We start from the raw sequence: 26,304 nt of genomic DNA, 5'->3' as shown, positions 1-26,304 counted from the left end.
CAGGATGGCCTCAGGTGGCCACCTTGCTGGAAACTCCAGTCCACCAGGGATGAACAAACACCCTTCCAGTACAGTTTTTCACCAGTCTGGCCATGAATTTTCTTTCACGGGGAAATCACCAACCAGTGCTCAAGATCCTTCAGAAGATGCTTGAGCAAGCCCAACCCATGCAGTTGGTGGTGGTGATCTTGTAAAAGTGCCATATTTTGTATCTTCTTGTGTTCCTGATGGCAGGAATGAATTGCCACAAGGGGAGAGTTACACAGTGGTTGGAAGAGTCTTGGCATAAGTACATCCTTCCAGAGCTGCATCAGTTTATGCAGAGATAACTCTGCAGCAACACTGTCATGCAGAAATGCAAAGTAAACGCTGCAGGGTTTATATCAATTTTTCAGCAGCATCTCTGCAATGAACAACAAAGGCAAACCAGGCGTAGAACTGAAAAAGATCTCTGATGCATTCCCAGCACGGAGCAGGAAGGGCACAGGCTGTAGCTCCCTGCAAGGACCAGGAAGGGCACAGGCTGTGGTCCCCAGCACAGAGCAGGAATGGCACAGCTGATGTCCCCAGCACAGAGCAGGAATGGCCAGGCTGAGGTCCCCAGCACAGAGCAGGAATGGCACAGCTGATGTACCCAGCACAGAGCAGGAATGGCACAGCTGTGGTCCCCAGCACAGAGCAGGAATGGCCAGGCTGTGGTCCCCAGCACGGAGCAGGAATGGCCAGGCTGTGGTCCCCAGCACAGACCAGGAAGAGCACAGGCTGTGGTCCCCAGCACGGAGCAGGAATGGCCAGGCTGTGGTCCCCAGCACGGAGCAGGAATGGCACAGCTGTGGTTCCCAGCAAGGACCAGGAATGGCCAGGCTGTGGTCCCCAGCACGGAGCAGGAATGGCCAGGCTGTGGTCCCCAGCACGGAGCAGGAATGGCCAGGCTGTGGTCCCCAGCCCCAGCAGCCTGTGGTCATGTCCGGGCCATCCAGGCAGGGCTCTTTGGCGCCTTGCAGGTGTGAATGTCCACCACCTCCAGGCAGTCCTGGCAGCGCACGGCGCAGCACCAGTGGAACTTGCACTCGCACTTGGTCACCCTGCTGACGCGGGCGGTGTCGTAGCCCCTCCCGCAGCACATCACCTCACAGCTGTCCATGCCGCGCGACGTCTGGTTGCACACCCGACCAGCTGTCCCGAGGGACCCTGCAGAGGGAACCCAGCCAAAGTCAGCAGGCAGATTATAAGGAAAGGCAGCAAACATGTGAAAATAGGCATGATACTTTGATACTTTAACATCACATCACCCAGGATTCAATATCAAGCCAGGAAAATGCCTATAAAGGTAAAATTGCTCCCATATTTCCCCTAGGAATCAGGCCTGAAGATGAGAAGGAAGAAAATGGATTAAATACTTTAAGGGTCTGCCTGATTCTGTTAATATCATCATGTTTTGCTTCATCTTTCCCTGGAACTTTCTTCCCCTCCAGGGAGCAGACACCCTTCCCAAGGCAGCCCTGCACCCAGTCCCCCAGGACTGTCTGAAATGGAATGCCCAGGTGGAGCATCTTCGTGGTGCTCAGGATCTCATGGGCTTTGCTGAGGAGCTCTGGGTGTGCAGGAGAGGACTAGGAGAGAAGACCACAGAAGCTGGTGGCTGCGAGGGACTCAATGGGTACAGTAACTGTGCTGCCTGTGATTAATGTCTTGCAGAAGTGAGAGCAGAAGCACCCTGGGCATTTGGCATCGCTGCTGTGTCCACCCACAGGTCCCACTCCACCAGATGAGGTGGCAGCTGAAGAGTTGCTGCTCTCTGTGCTTCTCATCCCTGTGGGTTAACACCAAGGGTTCTTCTCCCCTTTCTTGACAAGATTAGAAGAAACTAAATTATAGCCTGCTGTGGACAGAAAGGGGGAGAGGAACCATACCACACCTTGTCATGTTCTTCAGACACTCAGGAGAAGTGGCTGAAATGCCTGTGCTTATATGGCACAAAATGGCTCTGTAAGGCATGTCTGAGTCTGAACAGTGACTGCACCACATAGGAGCCACTGCTCATCTAACACAAACTGATTTTAGGGTACATTTTAGGATCAATATCACAGCTGCTGACAAGTTATTACCACCAAACCGAAAACTTCATAAAAATTAATTGCCTCACCTAATTTCCTATGTATTGTTATTAAGAATCAAATGCAAAAAATTTACATTCTTCTGACATTTTCCATAGTCCTGATTACAACTCCATTCTCTTCTTGGGCAAGGCAATACTCCCTAAGTAACAGCTGTGGTCAGTAAACTAACTGGAATTATTTTACAAAGTGTATTTGCAGGTGCACACCAAACATGAACAATTTACCTTCTTAAGGAGAACTAATACATGCAAACATTAATTAAAATTTGCATAAGCCAGGATAGCAAACCAATCTTAATTAATAAAATGTAAACTGCAGTTAAATTGTAATTATTAATAATTCAGGTTTAATAAATTCCAATTTTAGTTTTTTCCCCCCTATGGTGAATTTATGGTTCTATGCAGTGATGCTGCTGTCTCAAAGCACGTTATAACCTACAAGTGTTTACTGTTTCTCCACTCCTTGCTGCCCCCCCAGCATCAGGAAGACTTCATGTTATATGGGAGCTGACCCCAAATGAGTAATGGAATGAGGGGTCTCAGGAACTGGACCAAAGTCACCTTCTCAAACTGTGTTTTTTCATGGGACTAACACATGATCCAGCCTCTCAGCCATGGGGGTGCAAATTTTCCTCTTTTTCTATCAAACTTAGGACAGTCTTCAACTGCTGTCCTGGAAAAGTGCTTCAGCCCCTAGAACACATCTCAGCTTCCCTCCCATGGCCTATATTCCTGTACTTATTTAAATATTTAAATATGCATTGGGTAGAGGTGCACACCTGGAGAGCATCACCATGGAAGGGCTGGTTCATGTCTGCTGCAGGCAGAGCAGAAGGGCATTCCTGCCCACCAGCCCAGGCTCAGCACAGGCGCCCAGAGCCCATCCCAGAGCTGCTCCCAGCTGCTGAGCCTGGCCCTGCACAGGGCTCCTGAGCTGCAAAGGTGCTGCTAGCCCATGATGCTGGCCCAGGGCCCATCCCAGAGCTGCTCCCAGCTGCTGAGCCCCTGGCCCTGCACAGGGCTCCTGAGCTGCAAAGGTGCTGCTGGCCCAGCCAGCAGAGATGGGCTGAGCCATCCCAGAGGGAACAGGCAGGGGAAGAGAAACCACACTGAATGGAGCCAGAAACAGGCTCCTGCACCTGCAGCCTGAGCAATCCCAAACCTCCCTGGGGTCTGAGCATGTCCATGCTGCTGCCTATGGACCAATGCTCTGCATAACATCCTTGGGGAGATGGCTGAACGGCACGTTAAAGTAAACCTCTGATATCTGGGAGAGCACCTCAGCTGGCTGTGACAAGCAGCCATGTGGTGCCTCAGGCACACCCTGCACCAGGACACCAGCAGCAGCTCCTGCTCCTGGCTACTGTCCCTATAGCCAGTGCTGGCACCTGGATCCCCTGCAGGAGGGGAGGAGAGGCGGCCCCAGCAGTGACCCACACGGGCACACATGACTCCCAGCAATCCCTCAGCCATGCAGCTCTCCCTGCAGAGCCAGCTGCACCAGGGGAACTGGCATAGCAGGCATAGCAGTGATGCCAAGAGGCCTCTCCCAGATCTGTTTTTCAGGAATCACTCCATGACGGGGGAAGAGAGACTTCCAGAGGCCTCCAGTACCCCCAGTCTAGGCAAGCTGAGGAGTCAGGGGGATGCAGAACTACATGATGCACCTATGGTCCCACAGGAAGCCTGTGACAGGAGAAAAGCCAGATCCTGCTTCCCAGCCATCCCACTCTCCTCCATCCATGATGCTGAGCAAACAGTTCTGTTTGTGTCAGCCCACAGCAATATCCATCACATCCCAGACTGTGCAAAATACAGCCACATTCACAGAAAGGGTTATTAGACATTGCAATGGAATTGCCAGGAAGGGGGTGGAACCACTGGTCCTGGAGATGTTTAAGGAAAGACTTAGTGTGGCACTTAGTGCATGATCAAGTTGACATGGTGGTGTTTGCTCAAAGGTTGGACGTGATGATCTCAGAGGTCTTTCCCAACCTAATTGATTCTGTGAACAACTTTTAAAAGCACTTGTCCTGCTCTCTCTGTCCAGACCAAAAAAATATTACAGAGGCCAAGATGATTAACATTCTGTATCAGGAATTCACACCAGTGAAAAAGCAAAGCTGCCCTCCACCTCAGCACAGTTCCCAACCAGGAACAGAGCGGAGTCATGTCATTTGGCTGCTGGAAGTGAAGGAAGACCCCCTGTTTCCCCCACATCCACCAGGAGTTGCCCAGAAAGGTTTGACCACATTCCTCAGCTGAGGCACAAGTTAGTTTCCAAGTTCAGTGTTCTTATTTCCAGATGTAAGGGGAAATCACACAGCACTAAAGGACAACCTAAGCAGGATGCACCCACTGCTTTCAACAGGAGTTTTGCCACCAGCTTCAAAACCAAAATTATTTCAGCCACTAACAGACAGTCAGAAATCATCTGATGCTGACCACAAAACATCAACATTTACTACAATGACCACAACAGGGGACTTAATTGTCACAGATTGTGACAAAAGTGAAAACAAGCTCATACAAAGGCTTAGTTTTTGAGCAAAACCAATCTTTTTTAAGGTTAAAACAGCATCTTCAGAATCTGTTCAGCTTCTCTAGTGAGAAGGAAAAAGAACAACAACCAGCAGTGAGGAGTCAGGCAAATTACTGAGCTCCTTGGCAGGCCTGAGTGTTGAAGGCAGCAGAAGACACTGCACAAAATAAGGCAGAGTTTTCTGCCTGCTACCTGCAATGCACCTCCTCAACACTTATGAGGCAGGAGGAGTAGGTTCTAACTTGCAAAAAGCTTTTGTACAATCTCTTTGTTTTTATTTCAAATGTTGGAACTGCCATGCCTACGCACATTTTACCTGCCAAAACATCCACAGCTTTTCATACTGCCAACTTCGCAGCCTGCACATCAAGTCCTTTCTTCTCAGTTTGCACAGTTATTTTTGGAAATCAACATGTGTTATGTTGAAAAATATTTTCTTTCCATCCCTAAAGCCCTAAAATGTATTTATTAGTATATAATGAGAGATTTTCCCTCCTATTTCTATTTATTAAAATCTGGTGTAAAGCAATAACATCCATTATTAGACTTTCACACAAACACACACATGTACACAAACAAAAGCCAAAAAAAGGTGCAAAACCAGTTAAATTCCCAATGATAGTTTTCTTACAACTATTCTTGGGGAAAAAACAATTGAAGGAAATGTTCACAGAAAAGTAGCTCTGGAGAGCTACTGGATCTCATAGACAACACCCAGTAGATTAGGGCTGGAGAGAACAGGCAGTTCTCTCCGGAGGCAGATCTGTCTGGAGGGGCTGGGATCTCCCAAGCCAGCACTGAAGAGACGGCCATGTGTTGATAAAAACAACAGTTTGCCTAGGATGACTTTTAAAAGCTCTCTGAGATGTTCTATCTCTGTTTCTATCAAATTTTGAGTATGAAATTTTGAGTAAAAATCATTTCAGGAGAGTTATGTATGCAGGGTTAAATGAATTCTGAACACTTCTGAAAAATCTTCATTTGGTCCTTTGTGAAATCTTAAGGCAAGGAAAGAGGTGGTCAGGTTATTAGATTATCTTGCCATTGAGTTACTATTAGTGATTTCCCATATTATACCCCTCCTGAAATCAATTACCCCTCTTTTCCTTTCTAGGAAAAAAACCAACCAAACAAACAAACAAAAAACCCCCAAACAAACAAAAAAAACCTCACAAAAAACAACACAAAAAACCCCCAACAAACTACATTTTGGGGTGTTCCATGTAGGCATGTCCAGCTGCCCCCTCAGACAGAATGCCAGAGCCAGGGTGGAAGCTGCAGTGGGGGAGAGAAGGTATCTACATTTTTCCTGGGTGTGCTGCTGATGGCAGAATCCTTGAGCACTTTTAACTCACTGGTTCCTATGTGTTAGCACAATGAAGCCACAGAGCACACCGGCTTGGACATTTTAGTTTGTGAAGGTGTCTCCTGGTCAAGTCATGAGGCTTCACTTTTCTCTGTGAATCCTTCATTCAGCTCCAACACTAATCAGCCTCCAGATAATTTTTTTCCCTGAAGCCCTAAATCACTTGAATTCCCTGGAGAATGATGGGCAGAACTGTATAGAATGACATATTAAAACATTGTGGCATTAGATTCAGCTGACACTGAGATGCTCCCCACCTATTTCCAAACTCTGACTTCCATAATCTCATTTCATTTGCAGTCAATTAACAAGACTGGCACTTTGCAATGCTCAACAGGGCAAACCAAAAAAATGTGGTGCAACTGCCAAAAATTACCTCCCTAAAAGTCAGATCAAGTTTTGTTTTTTGTTTGTGTGGTTCTTTCTTTGCTCCATGCAAGCAGCAGGGCATCCCACATAGCAACAATGGTTTACTGCATTTTTCTAAAAATATGCTCCTCCAAGCAACCACATTCTCTGAATTCTGAGCAGCAAAAAAACACCACCTCGGCTGCAGCTTATATTGAGCTGAGCCAAAAAAATATATCAGACTTTGCCATCTCTGGGCAGGCTTGTCAGTGTCTGGCAAATGCACGTAATACACGGTGGTGAAAAATGCCCGCTCTCCTCCACAATAACAAGACTGATAGATGAGATTAGCCTTAGTACAAAGAGATGATTAAATGGCTTTTTGACATAGAATTGGGTAGTGTACAAGTTCTTCTAGCAGGGGAAAAAAATAATGTTTTTTACAATGAATGAAGCAACACCAAGAGATAAATGTTTTGAAAAAAATCCTAGTCTGCAAAGTTATCTCTGCATGATGCCACAATATGTCCATTTATTGGATTAGACTTTACAGTATCAGCCACTATTCAAGGAATGGTATGTGCTCATGCAGGTAATAAACATCACCTGCCAAAATAATAAATAACATTTAAAGTTATGCTGACAACTCAACTAACCAGAAACACTGTCCAATGTAATTGTACTGGATGAAATTCTGCATTCACTGAAGTCAATAGTACATGACCAGGAATTCACATATTGTTCTTATTTAAGTACAGCTGTTTTGCAATGTTTATTCCAAGCAAACTTGGATTGTAAACATGCAGCAGTGCCAAAAAGAGTTGAGCTGCATTGCTATCCAGATACTTACAGATTTGTCATTTGGGTTGCAATCTGGCCCGTTATACAACCTATTAATTAGTTCCACAACTTCTCTCATACATTACTCAGTCTGCCTCTCTTTTCCAAATTTCTGGTTTTCTAGTTGCTAATTTTTAATTGCCATATCAGATAATACTGTACATGGGTCAAGAGCTGTTAGCAGGTTTCCTGTGCTCGGCAGTGCCTTGAATTCTGTAACACTGCTAAGTGTGTCTCTGTTGAACCTCTGAAGCAGGAAAATCCAGTGCTAACAGCAGCACCAATACTTTATCTCTTCCCACAGGGGCTGGCACAACTCTCCAGAAATTGTGATGGTTGTCATGGACAGAGCCAACACTGCCTCATAAAGAGGAATAAACAGCTGTGTCACTCAGCCAAGCCTGCTGTGTCCCACCCACCTCTGCTCTTCCATCCACCTGCACAGCCTCAGCTGCCTCACCCCTGTTACCCACAGCTGCCCTGACTGGTGCAGGCAGGGCTGGATTGTCACAGGCTGTGCCTCCCACATCAGATGGGGACAGGCGTGTCTGCAGCTGGGCTCCACAGGGAGCTGTGGGAAGGTGCAGATAAAGGAGAGCACTGCAGTGGTAGCACAACAACGTGGAAAGGAAGCAATGCAACAGCAGCTGGCATCAACAGGACCTGGGGCAGCTCTGGAGTGAGCTGTGTGGCACAAGAGTGAGGGTGGCTGTGCCCAGCATGGACCTGCCTCCCCAGCACAACTCAAACTTGTACTGAAAGCAGCCTTGCCTTACAGCATCTCCAGGGCTCCACAGCATCTGGCAGAAACTGCTGAGTTATATTAGAACAACTGCCTGTTGTACACCTAGGGACATCAAGGAACTATTGTTCCTGTAGTGAGTCCTTCCAAAACATCATCTTTCCTGTTTCCTGCTGGTTACATGCATGGATTTATTTATATATGTATGTATATGTATATACACACATTTGATAAAATTAAAATTTTTGACCTTTGAAGTACAAATGTCTTAAATAAAGGCATTCACATGTAATGATAGTGGCTTACCTACATCCCTGTCCCTGATACAGTAGTCTGGAGAGCTTTCAAAGTATACCAGGTCATTCTTAGTTGGCTTCTTAAATTTCTTATTAGCCACAGTGAAACCCGTGCCATCTTGATTCATGACCACCTGAATTGCTCCATTGTATTTCTTCCACAGGTAATCTCCTGTTCTCCTGAAGTCTGCCATGGCCAGCCAGCAGGTCCTTAGAGTGCAGGATCCACTCACACCGTGACACTTGCACTCTTGTTTCAAAAACCGCTTCACAGCCTGTTTGGAAATGCACAGGTAACTATAAATATACACAGGTAAAACAAAGTGGAATTAATTAATTGCTTCTCAGCCCTTTTCCAGCCATCCTGCAGTGCCAGGCCCGCGATGGGTCTCCAAATTACGGTCTGTAGTGACACCCACTGGTAGCATCAAGTCATCCCCAGTGGCTGCTCTGCTCTGGCTGCTTGACTCAGCGTGCACACAACGCTGCTGCTGGGCTTACCTTCCTGCTCCTGCCGGTCAGCCCAAGGACCGGCGGGGTCTAGAGTGCCAGGACACAGACTGGACAGGAGCAAACAGTCAGAAATGGCCACAATCATTCAGCGCCTTGGGAGGTGAAGGTGCCCCCTTTCCCCATTGTTTCAGCTGCAGGATCGCCGTGCTGACCACTCTGACCCTCTCCAGCTCATCTCCATAAAGTTGCCCTTTACCCTGAACAGCATTTCAAATATTGCCCAGAAATTCATATATAAATTATTTTTAAAAGACTGTGTAAAGCATTGTACCTGTGCTAGGCATCAGACCTATACAGAATCTTAAAATACAGTATACTTAAAATGCTTATACAGATTTTAACCAACATTTTAGCATAATATCTTCATTAGTTTGCACTGGAGAGATCACCCTTATCATTAATTTAACATCTGGATAGTATTAAAGCCATTTCAGCGTCATCTCAGACATTTAAGCTATCTGTATGATGTTGGAGAACAACAGATGGGTTCACAGACAGTAAATAATTCATTCCTAATTATGTAGATATGGATATTTGAGCTATAAATATTATGCCTTAAGGGTTCATGAAATATGAACTTTTTAGAGTTGGTACAAGAGGAATGTCATCATAGGAGGAAGGTAAGAGAGAGGAAAGCTCCATGATTAGAAGTGAGACTGATGCACAGTGGGGCAGCCTTTTTCAGTCAAGCACTTAGTAGTAAAGTGAGAATGTATTATAAAACCAAAGGATGTTCAATTTTCTTTCCAACTTGTAAATGATATGAATACTTTAAAGAAGTCACTGGCATTCCCACGGCCCCATTTCATTGCCATATCACAGATCTGGGATTTAAGCAGATGCTTGGTTTTAATTTTCTGAGCAGAAATCAATTTAACTACTTGTATGTTTAAAACAACTTTCTGGAATAGTGTAAGAAGCACAGAGGAATATGATCTCTTTTTTGTCAGCAATGTTCCTATACTGATATACACCATATTATATTCTATGATTCATATGGGGATATTAAAAATATTTGTTCTATTTATTTTTTCATTAGCACAGTTGGAATAGTTTTTGGAATAATTTTAAGTGAGATATATCAACACCCTTTTCGGGGGCAAGAAGAAGCCAAGGGCACAGATGGTCTTACCCAGGTCAAAATGCCACCCTTGTGGGGCAGCTGAGGTGGTGAGATCCCTGCAAAGCTAAACCTACACTACTGTGAATACAAAACAATGTCTCTGTCCATAAAGCAGGTCCTAGAGCATATGAGAACATATTCATTTTTTTAAATTGAATATATTTATTAAAATTTCTTTATCTTTTTCTAAAAATCTACCTTACCAGTACTACCTTAGTATTTGGCAGAGGTATTTTTAAAACTTCCCATCATGGAACTTATTCAACCCTACAAAAATCTTTGTGTTGTAGACTTCAGCCTCTTTTGGACAGTAGCAGAAACATGACCACAGTACTGCATGTGCCTATCACTGATCTGAATAGCCTCATCTGCCTACATTACATATTAATTACACCTGCTGGCAATAGGCAGGTGGAGGAAAGATGCTGAAGAATAAAAATTTTTCAGGGAAATAATCTACTTGCAGTACAAAAAAAGATCAGAATACAAACAACTTAATTCCTATTAAATATACATTAAGGAAGATTTTATGTATTAAACATACATAAAGATAAGACATAAAAAGTCTCTACAAATAATTCCAGATGTTTTATTGTGCTTGGTCTAGCACAATAAAATGTTTTTTTCTGTTTTTCTGTATTTCAGATGTCATGGGAGCAGCACATTTTTAACATGTTTTTAAAAATGAAACAGCATATTCCAGTTTCATGCACCATTCTTTTTATAGCTACCACCACAAAATGCTAGTGCAGCTATTCCTCAGCCCTTGCACCACAGGTGGGCAATACACCTGGCAACTACTCCTCCTACTCATCTTTAATGTGAAGGTAAAGACTTTTTTAGCTGAAATTCAGGAATGCTATTTTCATACAATGTTTAGAAAAGGGGTTGCAGGTCATGCTCCAAGGCCATTGCCTTGGAGCATTGTATTTTGGATTTCTTTTCTTTAAAAAAATCTCTGCTCATTTTGTGATTAAGTTTACCATATATATACAGAAATGGATAGAATGGGTTTTTTTCTCTAGAGTTATTTTGAATTTGCTCTTTGTCAAGCCTGTTCTTCAGTGTGATCTTCAGCCTCTCTTAGGAATTTGTATTCTGTATCCATGAAAAAATAAAACTCCTGCTTATATAAGACCTAGACTCAAAATAAAACCTCCATCCAAACTGATCCTGAGCTTAGACTCCTGCTCAACTTCCCACACAAGGAGTGATTGAAGTGACTCCAACAGCAGTACTATTAGGTGGTAGAATTCAGTCTGTTTGTACATCTCTGTGACACTGAACCTCCAAAGAAGACAGAAACAGCAGCTCAGGCTCTTGCTCTTCCTGTATTTCTCCACAGCTGCTGAGACCAGACAGCAAGGGCCAAGCATTAACTGCCCCAGACACAACAGAGCTGTCCAAGAACATCTCCAGGCATCTATTGCATGGACACCCACCTTCCTTCCAGCTCTGTTGTTGTGAAGGTTCATCAGTGCCCTGGCATCTTTTCCTTTCCGCTCTTTGGCATCCACAAAGGCTCTGGCAAATTTAATGCCATAGTCAATGTTATCACTGCAGCCACCCCAGTCGAAATGGCCCTTGCTGTCCTTGGCAGAGCCTTTCTTCTTGGGATCACAAGAGCAGGATTTCAGCTCCCCTTGGCTACATGCCCTGGTGATGGCAAAAACAACTCCAGCAGAGGAGATGGCGTGCACAAAAGCAGATTCTCGACTACCTGAAACAAAAAAAGTCACTTTAAATATCATTGGGGTAGCTACTTTGAGTGGCTGTCCTATATCCAAGACAGTTAGACTGGACTTTTTTGCAGAGGAAAAGATAAACTAGGCTGAAATCACACAAATACACATTCCCTGGAGCCAGAATTAGTCATGGCTTAAGCTTGGACCCCTCCCTGGTAAAAGCTCATCAATATAGTGTTAGAGTTGGAAAACATTAAACATTTGCTTTTGATATTGATTCATATACTTTCATGGATCAGTTGTTTTATACAGATATGTGAATAGGACAGCTGGTATTCCTATCATGTTTCACGAATTTAGAAGAATATATGAAGTGCTATGTGAGAGATAAGTTTAAGAAATTATTAAATAGGGACACTAAAACAACATGCATATTGCAAAATACTGCAAGTAACTCTTGAAGCTAGATTTTCCTCTCTTGAAGCTCTTGGAATAGACTTTCCTGTTTAAACCGTGCTAGGGAGAAAACTTGGGTGTAATTTTCTGAAAAATAAGTTAATATTATGTCTTCTGCCTAGAATCAAGCCCATAACTGTAATTCACACAAATAAGTTCCATTAAATCAATGGCACCGCTTGTGTCATGCTTGAGGCAGGATTCGGTCTGGCAGCTGTGACTTCTTCATGCCAGCTGCTCTGGCAGCTTTCCCATCTCTTAACCAAGATACTTTAGTATAACAAAGATTATCTGAATTTCTAGACTATATCTACTCATAGGCAATTAGATACATATTTCAATGTAATAATTGCTTTTATTTTAAGATGCAGTAGTTTACAATACAGAACTACATTACACTGCCACAAATCTATTTATGGTAATGGAATATTTTCCTACTTTTAAAGTTTTTAGCATAGAAGGAACAACAAGTAGATTTTTTGTGTAATATCTAAAAAAACTTGCAGTGAGAGAGACCTCTCTGCAGGGCTTGTAAGCCTTAAGTAATGTTAGTACAGTAAAAGAGTATCCCAAAGACAAATGTTAACAGTAACTTTTTTGTAGAGGCAGAATTACACCATAGAATTTAATATTGAGTATTTCAGTTGCAATAGCACCCGTATATTTAACTTATGAATGGGCCCTCAAGTTCCACATGCTGTGCAAGTCTTTTGCAAATGGCGACTGGGCAAACCATGCCTTCCCTACACTGCCTTCAAAATCAGGCAGGAGTTGCCATGGCTTGTTAGAAATCACACTCTTTTGAAGATGTATTTCTGAGAAAACTTACTCAGAAATATCGAAAATTTGCAAAGTGGTAATTAAAAAGAAACACTTGATATTGTTGGAAGAGAAAAAGTTTATTTGAGCTTATTGAACTAATCAATTTTATTAGAGCACTATCAAGCTACATTTCCACGGCAATCACAGCCTGATCAGGCTCAGTGCAGAGCTCAGAAGCCTGATGCTCTCATTCTCTCACATGAGCCAACACTGAAAGCTTCACTTTTGGAAAAACTGCATTTTTACTTTTTTTATTAAATAGCCTCATCATTATTAGGCTATGTTCTGCCAGGCATGTTTTCCTGAATATCAGACAAACCTCACTGAAAACTTCAGCCTATGGGTGACGTTACTGGTTACTCACAAATAATTGCTAAGGGAACATGAAGCTGGTTACAGGAACCGATGGCTCACCAGCAGCAGAACCGAGCACGGAGTGAAAATCCCCCTGCCTGGGTCAGTGTGCCTGCATCCTCCTCTCCATCCCCACCAGTTGGGCAATGGTCCCAGGGTACTTTCCTCCTCCCCTCCTTGCAGGTGCCAGGCTGCTCACTTAGAATGACGCAGGGCACATTCCAGGGACACGAGTGCTAGGGCAGGGTCAGTCAGTGCACTGGCTGCACACCAAGGAAGGCCCTGTGCCCAGGGTGTGGCACTTGGTGACAAGAGCTGCAGGCACTAACAACCTCAGCAGGTTTATCCCTCTGGTAAGGACATTCTGACACAGTAACAAATCCCAGTCATTTCTTAGGGTCTAAAAGGGCCACATCTGAGATTTGAAGACTCACTAGATGCCTTACTCCAACCTTTAGATGACAGCAACTCCCTGCTTAACCATCCTCCTTCAGGGTGGGAAGCACAATGTTGCTACCTCAGTTGCTTGGGGTCTGCACAAGCCCGGCTCACCTCTATCAGATGTGTGCCCTGCCTCCCTCTCTCCCGGAGCCTGACCTGAAACGCCGCAGTGCCTGCAGGGCAGTGCTGCCCCAGCATGGGCTCACCCCGCAGTCAGCACAGCCCTGGAGGCACTGACTGCACCCTGGGGCTGCCCTTCCCCGGCGAAATGCCCCAGCGGGAACCGGCCCGCAGGGGGAATTGTCTCCTGATATCCCAATGCACTGGGCTCTGTTTGCACTTGAGCTGCCCCTCTCTGCAGGCCCCATCCTGAGTGCTGGCACCCTAAGGCTGGGTGTGATGGAAAGTCTTCTATCCTGCTGCCACATTCTGCTGCCTCAATTTCCCTGTAGGCCTTAATATGTGGGTTTGCTATCCATTTTACACCACAAAAAAAAAGAAAAAGAAAAAAAAAAGAAAAAAGAGAAGTTGGGAGCTGCAGAACTAGCTCCTAATATGCCAAAACCCCACATTGTCTCCCTGATTTGATACAGGTTTTTAAGAAATATGGACCTTCGTGTTATCATATATGCTGTTCTGCTGTCTGTGAGACCCTAAAATAACTTTGCATGTCCTCTTCCTTTCCTCCTGAAACGTAAAATCAAGCTTCACCCTTGCTAAGGATGAAGGATACAGGAGGATGGCCACCACGTCTCATCATTCCCGCAAACTGCCCAGGGGGTGCCAGCCCCAAAGCAGCCCCGTTACCCTCATGAGGAACACTTGTACCCTCACGCTGACTCTCCACAGCCCCTCTTATCCTCGGGCCGCGGGCTGCAGGCCCCACCCAAACCCGGGCAGCCCCTCCCTCAGCGCGGCGGGCCCCGGCACTCACTGCGCAGCAGGACGCGGCCGAGCAGACGCTGCCCCCGCTCCAGGGCGTTGCAGTCCCAGCGGTGCCGGCGGAACTGGTGCTGGCACTCGGCCGTCCAGGCGGCCACGCCGCGGCCGATGGAGAGCATGGCTTCGGGGTGCCGCCGGCACAGCTGCCGCTGCCGGCTCACCAGGCCCGGCACGTTGTCGCACATCACCCGCGAGGAGCCCACGGCGCCCATGTACCTGCGGGAGGGAAGGGGCAGGGCAGCACCGGGGGCCGCGCCGACCCCCGGGCACCGGCCCCGAGGGAAGCAGGGTCCGCAGCGCCCCGGAGCCTTCCTCTGGCGGGTCCCGAGCTGCAGCTACCTCTGCCTTTTTGGTGGGAATCCTTTACAATTAGTCATTGACCCTGTGTTTTTTTTAATAACGTGAAGTATTCAGGAGAACCCCAAGCCCCGCTATTGCAGCTCCGTGCAGTACTTAAAAAAAAAAACAAAACCAAACCTTGAAAAAATTAAATTACATCATCTGTATCCAGATGGTCTCTATTAGTCCTGAAACGTTTCGAAAGGTACCTTTCATAAAATCCAAACTTCTATAGGTGTCTTTTGAAGGGATCAAACAGAAGAAAATGTCCTTTTCTTGAATTTTCATTATTTTATACAATCATAAAATCGTTAATGCCGTAACTTCAAAAAATATATAGTTAAGTCGCATTTCGAAGACACCATGACAAAAAGCCATCACAATAAATAACTTTTATACGACCAAGGACACAGATAGTCATTTTATTGAAACATGCCCAGTCTGATAAATCGGCCTTTGAACGCGCGTCAGCCAGAGTCAAGGTTAAATGTGTTCCCCAGGATTACAAGGGGTTTAACTCCTCTCCTACACCAAGACTTTCCAGCCTGGGCTTGTTTGGGGTCCCCAGTTTGAGGGGCAGGTTTATGTTTCCATTCTAACGCGCTTTGCAGCGAGCTGCCTGAGACGCCCCACGCCGACATCAACTATCCCTTGAAGCCGGGCCCTGCGCTGCCCGCCGGGCTCTCAGCCCCCTGCTCTGGCACTTTGCAGCTCAGTGAGGACCGTGAAGGAGGGAGGGGCGGGGGAGGGCGAGGAAGAAGGAAAAAATAAATTAATAATAAAAAAGTAGCGCCGCTGCAGCCAATTCCCAGCGCCGCCGGGGCGCGGATGGGCGGCTGCCAGCAGCGGCGGGCGGCAACCCGCGCCCGCGCCCCTCGGGCGGGTTCCCCTCCCGCCTCCCGGCGCTCCTCCCGCTCCCTGCGCGGCCCCGGGCGGTGCCCGCTGCCCCCGCCGGGCCGGGACCCCCGCGCCGCTGCCGAAAGCCCCGGGCAGCCCCCGCAGTTGCGCTGTGCTTATACGGAGGAGGAGGAGGTCGGAGAGCCGGGATGGGGTGTGGAAGGAGGTGCCGGGACCGTCTAAATCCGCTCGCTTTAAGGCCGGGATTTCTGGACCGGAGCAGCTGGGAGCAGCGAGCTCTGCTTCTGCGAGACTAAGAGGAGAGGCTTCCCCCACCTTCCCTAAATCACAATTAATCCGACCCCACCTTCCCCAAGAGCAAATAAAAATTTCTGGAATTGCACAGCTTACCACCATGAGGAGGTGACTGGTGGGGTCGCCCAGACCAAGATCAAGGGAAGAGACCACCAGATCCCAGGGAGAAAGTTCATGTTAGAAACGCTTCGGTCCACATCAGGTCAGTTGCGGGGGGCAGAAGAAATCCCATGGAGCAACAAGGACGAGCAGGGACAAACGCAGCTTGAGGGCTACTTCTTTCCCGTGGGTCAAAAGCACCTTCGCATCCCTACGCGCGATCGCGGGGCTTAGTGATCCTCTGCCGGGATACGGGGGTGCCAGTTGGTGCACCGCTCTGGATTCCTCTCGGCTCGCCCTGCACCAAATCCCTCAGGACATGGAGTTCAGCCCCGCTCCCATCCTTCATCTTTGCCCCGATCCAGCTCTTCCCTGCAGTCACGGCAAAACTGAGGGGCTGGTGTGGGCTGCTCTCAGACTGGGTGGGTTCTGCTTTGGTTGGTGTTTTTTTTTCCTCTGAAACTCTGATGGATGAAATGATGTCAAGAGACACTGGGGGAAGAGGAGGAGGTAACACCTCTGATTAGGCAAGGAATCCCGAGGAGCCAGTTGCTTTCCAATAACCCTACAAGCAGACAGTGAGTTCAAACCGGCCAGCAGATGTTACGCGACCTGCTGCGGAGCCGGCGGCGGCCCCGGCAGGCTGTTACAGACCGGCAGCACTGGGCACCTCTCGGGGTTTGGCACGACGGCAATTCATGGCTCGGTCCGCGCACCAGCGAACACCGAGCACGGAACGGAACCGCGATCCGGTGCAAGCAGAGAAGGAGAGAACCAGGGCAGTCCCGGTATAGGGTGGACACCGCCCGGCCGCCTCCCCTCGCCACGGGCAGCGCAAAGCCGGGCTGGCTTCCCCGCGGGCACCGGCGCCGCCCCGGGCGTCTCTGCGCAGCCCCGCACCGCGGGGACTCCCGTCCCACACCGTGACGGGCTCCGACACCGGGACGGGCTACGCGCCCCATCCGCCTGAATCCCGGCATGGGGGAATCCACCACCGCCGCACCGCTCCCCGGCCCGAGAGGCGACGGGCGGCCCCCGCCCGAAAGAGGGGAGATGCGGCCGGGGCTGGAAGCCAAGACAAGAAGGGATTAAGAAACTTTTTTCACTTCGTATCATTTCTGCACAGCAAATACAGGGTTAACACATATTTCAAACAACGAACCCTCATTACCAATCTGGAGATGCCCCACTTCCGAGACAGCATTCGTTAGCTGAAGAAAGGACAAATAAATGCCCAAGGTTGCTAAGTGAGTTAGGGACTACGCAGCTCTTGTTACTAAAAGAAGCCTGCAGTTGTTAACTCCAGGTGAAAATCCTGGAAGAGCAAGCAAGGAAGCACCCCTTAAAAGCTGTTCTTCAGGCTGTATATCACAGCCATTCCCATGTTTCTCGGTACGACTTCTCAACATTCCAGACATTGAACTAGATGTAGGCACCATTTCAGAAAGAAAACTGAAAACGCAGAATTATGTGAAGTTTTGAGGTGCTAACATTCACCCACTACTAACTTAACCTGAAAGAAGTACCCCAAACAATCCTCAGAAATCAACACCAAACTACCACCTCCAACTGCAATGTCAAAATCTTTTGACTGCAAAGACTTCCGAGTAAGAATAATTGAAGCTTGGGACACACAAATGCTTCTACAACTGTACTTGCCCAGAGGCAACTACAGCTCCTCTTACTAACTCCAGCAGGTCTTAAAAGCAGCAGATGAGCATTCAGTATCTATTTGATAAAATGCAACCAGTGTAAAAACACTCCAATTTTTAGCTTCTGGCCAACTTATTTCTTACATTTATAATACACTTTGGGTCAATTACTGGGGCAGAGAAACACCACTGAGGACAGCAAATTCCAGCAGTACTTTAGACCCATACAAAGAAAGGTACAATCCTCCCTGCTACCAGTTTTCTTGGGCTTGCAGTAAAAAGCTGACTTCTCAGAATTTCTCACACCCTTCTGTATAACAGGAGCTTCTTTAACCTGTGGCTACTGCATTAGTGGCTTATCAACGATATCCTTTTCCCCTCCATTAGTCATATGCCCCATCTGCATTCCAGCTTTATTGCTATTCAGATTCTTTCTCCAACCCCTCCACTTTGTGCCAGCCCTACAGAAGTTGACCTTGGATCCATTATTTCTATTAACAACCACACTCTCACTATAGAGAATGACAAAACAGGCAAGTTTGGAAAGGAACATGGGGAACCACACTGGTTTTGCATGGCCACGTTTAGGCAGCAGGGGGTCACAGGGGTGATTTCTGTGCAAAGGCACTAGAAGCTTCCCACATGTCTGACAGAGCCAATACCAGCCAGCCCCAAGATGAACCTGCCATTGGCTAAGGTCAAGCCCATCAGTGATGGTAGTTGCACCTATGGGACCACTATTTGAGGATGCAAAAAAAACCCTCTGCAACAGCAATTGTGCCAAAGTGTGTTAGACAACATGAGAGAACACCTGTGGAGACACCCAGGCCAGTGAAGAAACAAGGGGGAGAAGGTGCTCCAGCTGCCAGGGCAGATTCCCAGGCAGACCACAGTGAGTCAGGCTGTCCTCCTGAAGCCAACACAGGTCCATGGTGAAGCAGAGATCCACCTGCAGTTCACAGAGAACCCCACAGTGGGTTGAAGGAGGGTGTGACCCTGTGGGAAGCTCATACTACAGCAGGGTCATAGCAGGACTTGTGCCCTACAGGGACCCACAGTGGAGCAGTCTATTCCTGAAGGACTGCACCCCATGGGGGGAGAGGGGGGAACCCGCATTGGAGCAGTTTGTGAAGAACTGCAGCCCCTGGAAAGGACTCAAGTTGAAGAAGTTCATGGAGGACTGTCTCTCTACAGGGAGGGCTGGTTCCTGATGCAGCCTGGAAAGGCTGCTGGCCTCCCTTGCTGCACAAAAAGACTGAATCTAGAAATCTGTAGGTGTCTTCACGAAGTATTATGTGCACAGTTTCTCATACAGTTAAGAAATCATGCCATATGCAAAACAGGTGACAGTGGAGTAGCCAGAGCACAGAAAGCCCCATTTTCTGCACACCTTTTGAAACGAGCTGAGGTTTTTCAATATAGTAATGAAAATAATGTAGTTAAACCTGTATTTCTACATTCACAAAAGACTATTTTCAGGAAAGATGAAGGCATGGAAGGCTCATCTGAATTTTTTTTTAAGAAAAGCCCCACCAAACTCTTAAGAAGAACACATATTCCCATATATACTACAGCCAGTAGCACATCTTAAAAGAACTGAAAATCCTTTCCCAGAGGTATCTCTCTAAGTCCCACTTCCAGGGATTATGGCTCTATAATAGATGAAATTACACCATTTGGATCAGGATAAAAACTAGACGTAATTGATCAGGTATTAAACCTGCTAATATCATATAATTCATTTCATGCCAGTGATACCCCATTGTCATATCTCACTCAGATCTCACTACAGCCCTATTACCTGAAAATTCTTATTTCTGGAATAGGGGAATTAACATTTTCAACTACACACTTCCCCCCCGCCTCCAGAACAACAAAATGACAGCACATGTCTTCAAAAGCAGAAATCTGCAGCTCAGATACCTGTTAGGACTTCAAGGCTTTGCAGCCTTGCTACCTACTAACAGGTATCAAAACTGTAGTCTGTACATAAAGATCCACAGCAACATTTGTAGTACTTTACAGTGTGTATTATTACATTTGTAGTAACACAGGAGTTTTATTTGAAAAAGACAAACTGTAGCTTTTGCAGAACTGGTGAAATAGAGAAGGCAAATGCAAACAATCATCTGCTCATGAGGAAGTGATAGCTTTGGGAAACACCTGTAAGGGTTCAAAGACAACAAAAGGTAGAAGAATAAATTGTACATTTTAAGTCTTATCCTTAGCAAGGCACTTGGATGAAATAAAAGATAAACCAAACACATGCTGAGGGTAGTGGAGAATATAGTAGAAACACATGCTCAGTCTTTCTCAATTTAAGAATACACATACCCTGTAAGACCGGTGCAATACAACAATAGCCCAAAATTCTCTTTATTAGTTGTAATTGGCTAGCAGGAATAATTAAGGGTGATGTCTTACAAAAGGCCAGGTACTGCACAAGTCAAATTTAAAGAGCAGGGCAAATCCCAAAGCACAGAAGAGAGACACAGGACAAACAAGTCACAGCCTTAGACAGGAAAATTAAAAAAAAAAAAATCTTGCAGTTCCTTCAGATCTCCACAGGATCACCCAAGGCCCTAATTTTACACAACAGCCTACAGACTCAGAAAAGGCCATGGTATGAATAATCATTCCTATGAAGACAAGTTAGGTATCCAACGACAGCTCCAAGTAGGAACCTCACTGCATCTTTAAGCAACCAGGTATCCCACAGGATTTGGCCCGAGGTCCAATTCACTCAATCCTCAGCAGCCCAATTTGCACTACTGTAGGAGGATAACGACAGCAGCAGGGCTGCGAAGTTTACCTGCTTAATACATGCAAAGCTCTTTAGCATTCTCCTCCAATCCCCTCATAGATGTGCAAATCATTGTATTCTTACTGTTCTGGGATAATGACTGCAATTTGATGGCTTGCAGAAGGAGGCCTCTCAGCAGGGACGTTTTCATATGAAGGCTCCCTTAGGAGCTGGTGGGGGTAAGAATTCTGAAAGTGTAGCTCAAGGGCCACACGTTGAAGGAATCTTTTTCTTTGCTTCCTGCCCTATCACTACCATATTGTGACACCTTGTCAGAGAATTTGAAAGAGGCACTGCAGCAACATGAAATTGAATAAAGGATATTGAAATGCTTCACCTAAGCCCGAGTCTGGAATTCAAGAAGGTAAATGCAATTTCATTTTTTTAAAATTATACGGTATGTTAAAATACTCTGTTCATTTGGCTCTTTAAATGTCCTCCTCATGCAATGCAGTTTCTGATTGACCAATTAATGAAACCAGCTTAAAGTGGTTACTCCAAGACCCTTGCTTCTTGTGAGTGGTTTATGGAATTTCGAACACTCTACTTGAACAGTACAGGATGCCAAGGATGCTGCTGGCATAAAGCCTATGTTTAACTCAAATGATGTTCACATGTGTGTTTGCAAGTATGACTATAAGCACCAGAAACAGGTGATCCATAAGATAATTCAAAAAGACCAGCTTCTTCCAAATGTATCACGGACATCATCTCCTGAAGTTCAGACCTTTGACTCCCTTCTGCAAAAACCACTTTATTATAATGCTCACACTTGAAAAGAAATTACCAGCAACTATCATGCATTACTTTTTTCTCCGCTAAATATTTTGCGCCAAAGCAATAATAATTTAGTTAAATGCTGATAAAACTTCTCTGGAGCAGATTTTCGGTTCAACTGCAAGAGCTCCAAGTTAAGCTTAAAAGGCCTCCAACTGACCAGATCTTTTCTTCAAATTGATGGAAAAAGTGTTTGAATTTTTGTTGTCTCAAATGTCAATATCTACTAGTGACTAGTTACATCTCTTGAAATGAAAGCTATATTCAGTGTCCTTTGAAGTGGCTTTGTTAATGCAATTGGTCACTTAAATGGGGAAGTAAGGGCTAAGAAGCAGAATCTTTTGAAGGGCAGAAACTTTTGAGCAGTTGAAATAATTCCACTTAAATAATGCAAAAGTGCAAGTGGGAAACAGTCTGTACAACATGCCTGGCCACTCCCCCTCCACTACCAACCTGAGAAACACCAAACACCTTCACCCAACAGAAACTCCCAAAAGACATTAGGTGTCAAAGTTCTAGTACTACCTGTGAGCCAACCCATCACGGAGCAACTGCATTTGAACTGTATTTTGAGCTGATTAGAGGAAGAGTGGTGTGTATATAAAAGGTGACGTTCCTTCCACAATACATGCCCTGTTAGTTTAGGATCGATTCTAAGTTAGTATGAAGAACCACAGAACTATTTTTTAAGTATTTCCTTTTATATACTTTGTTCATGCTGACAGAATGTTCATTTTCACTTCTGGTAGATGGTGGTGGTGGTGAACACAGCTTATCCCTTCTGACACCAGTTTGGGAGCAGAATAAAACAGAAAAAATCCCCAACTTATGTTGTTTTTACCTCTGGCCTCATCACTCTGCAGGATGTTCCTGGCATTGAAGGACGAAAGGAGGTAAAACAATTGCAGTAACAAGGAAACAAATGAACACCCAATGCAATTCTCTAAGACAAGCAGAAAACAGCAGTAACAGTGATTGGAATAGCACCCAAGTTGTTATCTTTTCCTTTCTAGTCTCTAGAGGGAATACCGAAGGTTAAGACTCTAGACAACATTCTGAAAACTCAGAGACCAAGTTTCACACACCCATTCAGTTTATGTTTTTAGATTCTTTTTGTTTCATTTTGAAAGAAAAAATTTCCTTCCAAACTATTCAGCATTTTTACAGATGCTTACTGAAGCCTACAAAAACGTAACTAGTTTGAATTCACTTACACCAACTTCCTTTTTTCCCAACATACCTGGTTTAGTAAGCAGATCAAAACCAGTTACAAATGTTTCACTGTGGGATTACAAACACCTTTGTAAGTGGAGAAAATATTAAGAAAAAGATTGTAGTGAAAGACCAGACCAAGAAAAAACAAGCTGCTATGCCTTCTAAGTTGTCTGCATTCTTACAGCAAAGTACTACTATAATCCTTTCAATAGATGTGATGAAACTCTTAATAGAGGTGAGTATCCCTAAGGAAGCAGATTTCAGGCATAATATAAGTATCATAGTTCAATGGGAAATGACTTTTTAGACAAAATGAAACAAGATGTCCACAATTCTCTTGATTGGGAAAAGAAAAATATACATGTATCTCTCTGCAAGAGAAAAGATCTTTATCAACATAAAATTGAAAGTGATAGTGAAAATATTTTAAACCCTGCCAACCCCCAAAACACATCTGCATTATAATTTTAAATACAAACATATGATATATAATCAGAATTTATTTATATTCACCTCTGAACAGGTAAAACCAAAAAACTGAAACTAGTAATTAGTAAGCAATGATCAGTTTTATGCCAAAAAATGAAAAGCAGCTTTGACAACATTTTAGACACACATTCTATACCAACAATGAAGTTCAAAATAAAACCCTAAGATACTCTTAAGTAAAGTTATTAAAAATTAAAACAGTTATTTTTAGATCAAAGCAAATAATCAATACAATTACCAGAGATATGATGAGAAACAACACTAAACTTAAATTCAGGCTCTCTTTGCTACTAATTTAATTACACATAAGAAAAAACCAAATCCAAGCAATGTTACCACTCCCATTTTTACTGATCTTTTTTCCAAGGTGGCTGCTTTTTCTGGAACTTTCGCTTGGTTAGGTTTATTCTTTTCTTCATACTGAGACAGATGTTAAATCCATGTAAAAAGTGCAGAAAAAAAAAGTTAGTGTCAAAGCTTCTTAAGAGATTATAAAGCACCCATTCATAAGAATCTGCATGCATCTAGGACTGACATTACTTCTTTCTTTCTCTGTCCTACTTAATTTGAAATAAATGTGTGTAAATGTTCACTTTATCTGATGTTCAATTATTCTGAAACATATATTAGTAAAACAAACTGTTCATTTACAAACGTCATTACTCAGGAATAAACCACTGCTATTATTAGATGCTACAAAAATCTAATAACAAACAATAGAACATTGACTGTCAAATGTTTTAGCTAGAACTTCTGCCATTTAATTACTAAAAAATCCCTGTTTATTTAAAAAGAAAGTTAAACATTTAACAGATTAGGCTTATTCAAAATTACAGGAAGAGTGGAAAGCACCAAACAAGTGCCATCTCAAATACAAGTTGAACCTGAGTGGAGCCTTGTTATAAAGGACAGCAGGGTTAGGTTCTGATTTCCTACCTTAGTTACAATGCTTGGAAGGCTGTCTCTTTTACCATACTTTCAAAAATTATATGCTAAGACATTTACTGCTGGAAAGTCTTGTCATGACTAAGACAGCGAACAGTACTGAAAACTTCAAGGGAATTTATACAAACATTTTATGTAAGAGGTTAAACTGTGTCACTTAGATTCACAGGTTCACAATAAACACTTGGGTGCTCTACATTCAAAAGTGCCCCATCACAAATTAAGTAGCACAAAAATGTCTTGTATTAAAGTATTCATAAGTGAAATTCATAAAATATAACAAGATTTTACAAAGAAGGATTTTCTTTCTTGAAGCAATGAGAAGGCTGTTTCACACAGGATACAGACACTGTGCTTTGTCTTGACAGCTATAAAAACCTTACATCCTTACATACAGATAAAGTCAAGTGGCACCAAACTTGGAATCCTCCCAGCCCTTATAACTGGCCTGCATATATAGGAGGCAAATATATACACATGTGATGATTACATATGCAAAAAAAGGAATAAATAGCTAATAAGTTCTTTGCCACAGTTGCTACCTCTTAATATATTTGGTGCTAAGTGATTTATTGGGAGAAGGCTGTTATATTACATTAAATTTACTTAAACTACAGGAAATTGCATTAGTAGCATTATACTCAAGGTCTGAGTTCCACATGGCTTCGTTCAGCAACAGATTCCTTTCTGACACTGATGCTCCATTTACCCTACCCCAGCGGCCGTTCATTTTACCAGCCTATTACTTAAAATGACCCCATCTGACAAGAGAGTGTCACTGTGTTGGCTTGAGAATGACTGATGTGGTGCTAACATCTAGCCTTGACCTCTCCCACCCTCTTCTTTTGTCACTCTACAGAGTTATCTGGGATGCCTCCCATTCAATCCATAAAACCTTAGTATCTTCCTTGTGAGTCAATAATTCCAAACAAAAGATTCCTTAATTAAAAAGTAAGAGTGTAAGTATTCAGCATGGCCTCTATGCCACAGTGGTTGTCCAAGAGTACAGGGATACATTCCAATTAATTCCTTTGTGCAGTAGAAAGAAAAAAGTAGATTATGCTTTCTTTTGGAGATTTTCCACATTTCCGTGGAATATTAGAGATTATTTCTCTTCCACCATGAAAAGGCAAAAGGGGGAGAGATCGATGCAATGTCCAAGCTAAGGCTGAACAGCCTTTGGCAGACCAAGGTATGAAACATTTCCCTGACATATGTCATATTTGAGGTTGCATCAGAAACTTGTACACAGTATTTAACAGCCTCACTCACACACACCCACCTCCAGCACGAGGTCCTTCAGTTTGTGAACTTCTTCTTCCAACTTTTTAACACTGCAAATCACATCTTTGCAGACTTCAATATAGCATTCAGTTGGTGCCCACGGCAGTGCCATCTGTTAATAATTACAGTTATTAAATAATTAATAGTTATTTGCCATAATTACATCATTGTAGATTTTAATATAGTATTCTACAGTTCATGTATTACAAAAGACAGTGGCAGAACAGGTCTATAATTGCATTTATGCTGGGTTTTAATTATATAATTTATGCACAATAAACTACTACTCCCTAGCAGCCTTTGTTGGAAACTTTTGTCACCTTAACTCTTCCATCAGTAGAAACATGAAGAAACAAATCTATCTCGTTTAGTTGTATGGCCTAACTCTTTGAAATATATTATTTTTAAGAAGTGTCCTTTAGAGAAAGAGCACTGGACAGCTTTCTATAACCATGTAACAACCAAGATGGTTGATGAATATTCATCATTTTTATTTTACAAGGTGGAATAATGCACTCTACATCAATCTTCTGTTTGGTTGAATACCTTGTGAGAATTTTTGAGGAAATGGTTATTCATGGTCTGCACAGGAATGATCAGCTTACTACACTCTTTATTCAACTTCTGAAGAAACTTGAGCAATTCATCTTCACTAGAAAAATAAAATTGTTATTTGTCAAATGCTGTAATTTCTGGCAAGCTGAATATCACATATGAATTTTCAACACTGGCTAGTGAGTTAGACATGCAGTTTCATAACATACAAAAAACCCAGTATCATTTCAAAAGTTAGTAGGTGTGAGATATTTAACATCTTAGCAAGTTGGGGTATTTTTCCCCCTGTTTGTCCTATCCCGTGCCTCCCCTGCCTTATTTCTGAATGATAATATTTCTGACCTGCAGCTTACATTTTTGGGGTAGATGTGAGGGAAAAGGTCTGGCTTGTACTTTGGAGCTAGG

At 44.2% G+C, this 26,304-nt stretch overlaps 2 protein-coding genes across 2 annotated transcripts in view; both read right to left on the bottom strand.

Moving 5' to 3' along the window:
- Positions 1 to 961: 961 nt before the first annotated feature.
- WNT2 (Wnt family member 2) lies at positions 962 to 16,256 on the bottom strand. The gene is made up of 5 exons (XM_054275698.1): positions 16,177 to 16,256; positions 14,582 to 14,805; positions 11,332 to 11,609; positions 8,264 to 8,528; positions 962 to 1,191 (listed from the first exon to the last, which is right to left on the bottom strand). The coding sequence occupies exons 1-5, from the start codon at positions 16,254 to 16,256 to the stop codon at positions 962 to 964; spliced, it is 1,077 nt and encodes a 358-aa protein (XP_054131673.1).
- A 6,807-nt stretch (positions 16,257 to 23,063) lies between these two features.
- Positions 23,064 to 26,304, bottom strand: part of ASZ1 (ankyrin repeat, SAM and basic leucine zipper domain containing 1) — a 36,164-nt gene continuing 32,923 nt past the window's right edge. The window contains exons 11-13 of the mRNA XM_054278003.1: positions 25,891 to 25,996; positions 25,343 to 25,456; positions 23,064 to 23,535 (exon numbers count right to left, since the gene is read on the bottom strand). Coding sequence (XP_054133978.1) covers positions 23,389 to 23,535; positions 25,343 to 25,456; positions 25,891 to 25,996 — 367 coding nt within the window. The 3' untranslated portion in view covers positions 23,064 to 23,388. The remainder of the gene's footprint in view (positions 23,536 to 25,342; positions 25,457 to 25,890; positions 25,997 to 26,304) is intronic.

This window comes from Melozone crissalis, unplaced genomic scaffold, assembly GCF_028551555.1.
Source record: "Melozone crissalis strain CALT ecotype California unplaced genomic scaffold, PUWL_Pcris_2 ptg000004l_1, whole genome shotgun sequence".
Classification (NCBI taxonomy): Eukaryota; Metazoa; Chordata; class Aves; order Passeriformes; family Passerellidae; genus Melozone; species Melozone crissalis.
This window is presented reverse-complemented; position numbering and strand designations above follow the sequence as displayed.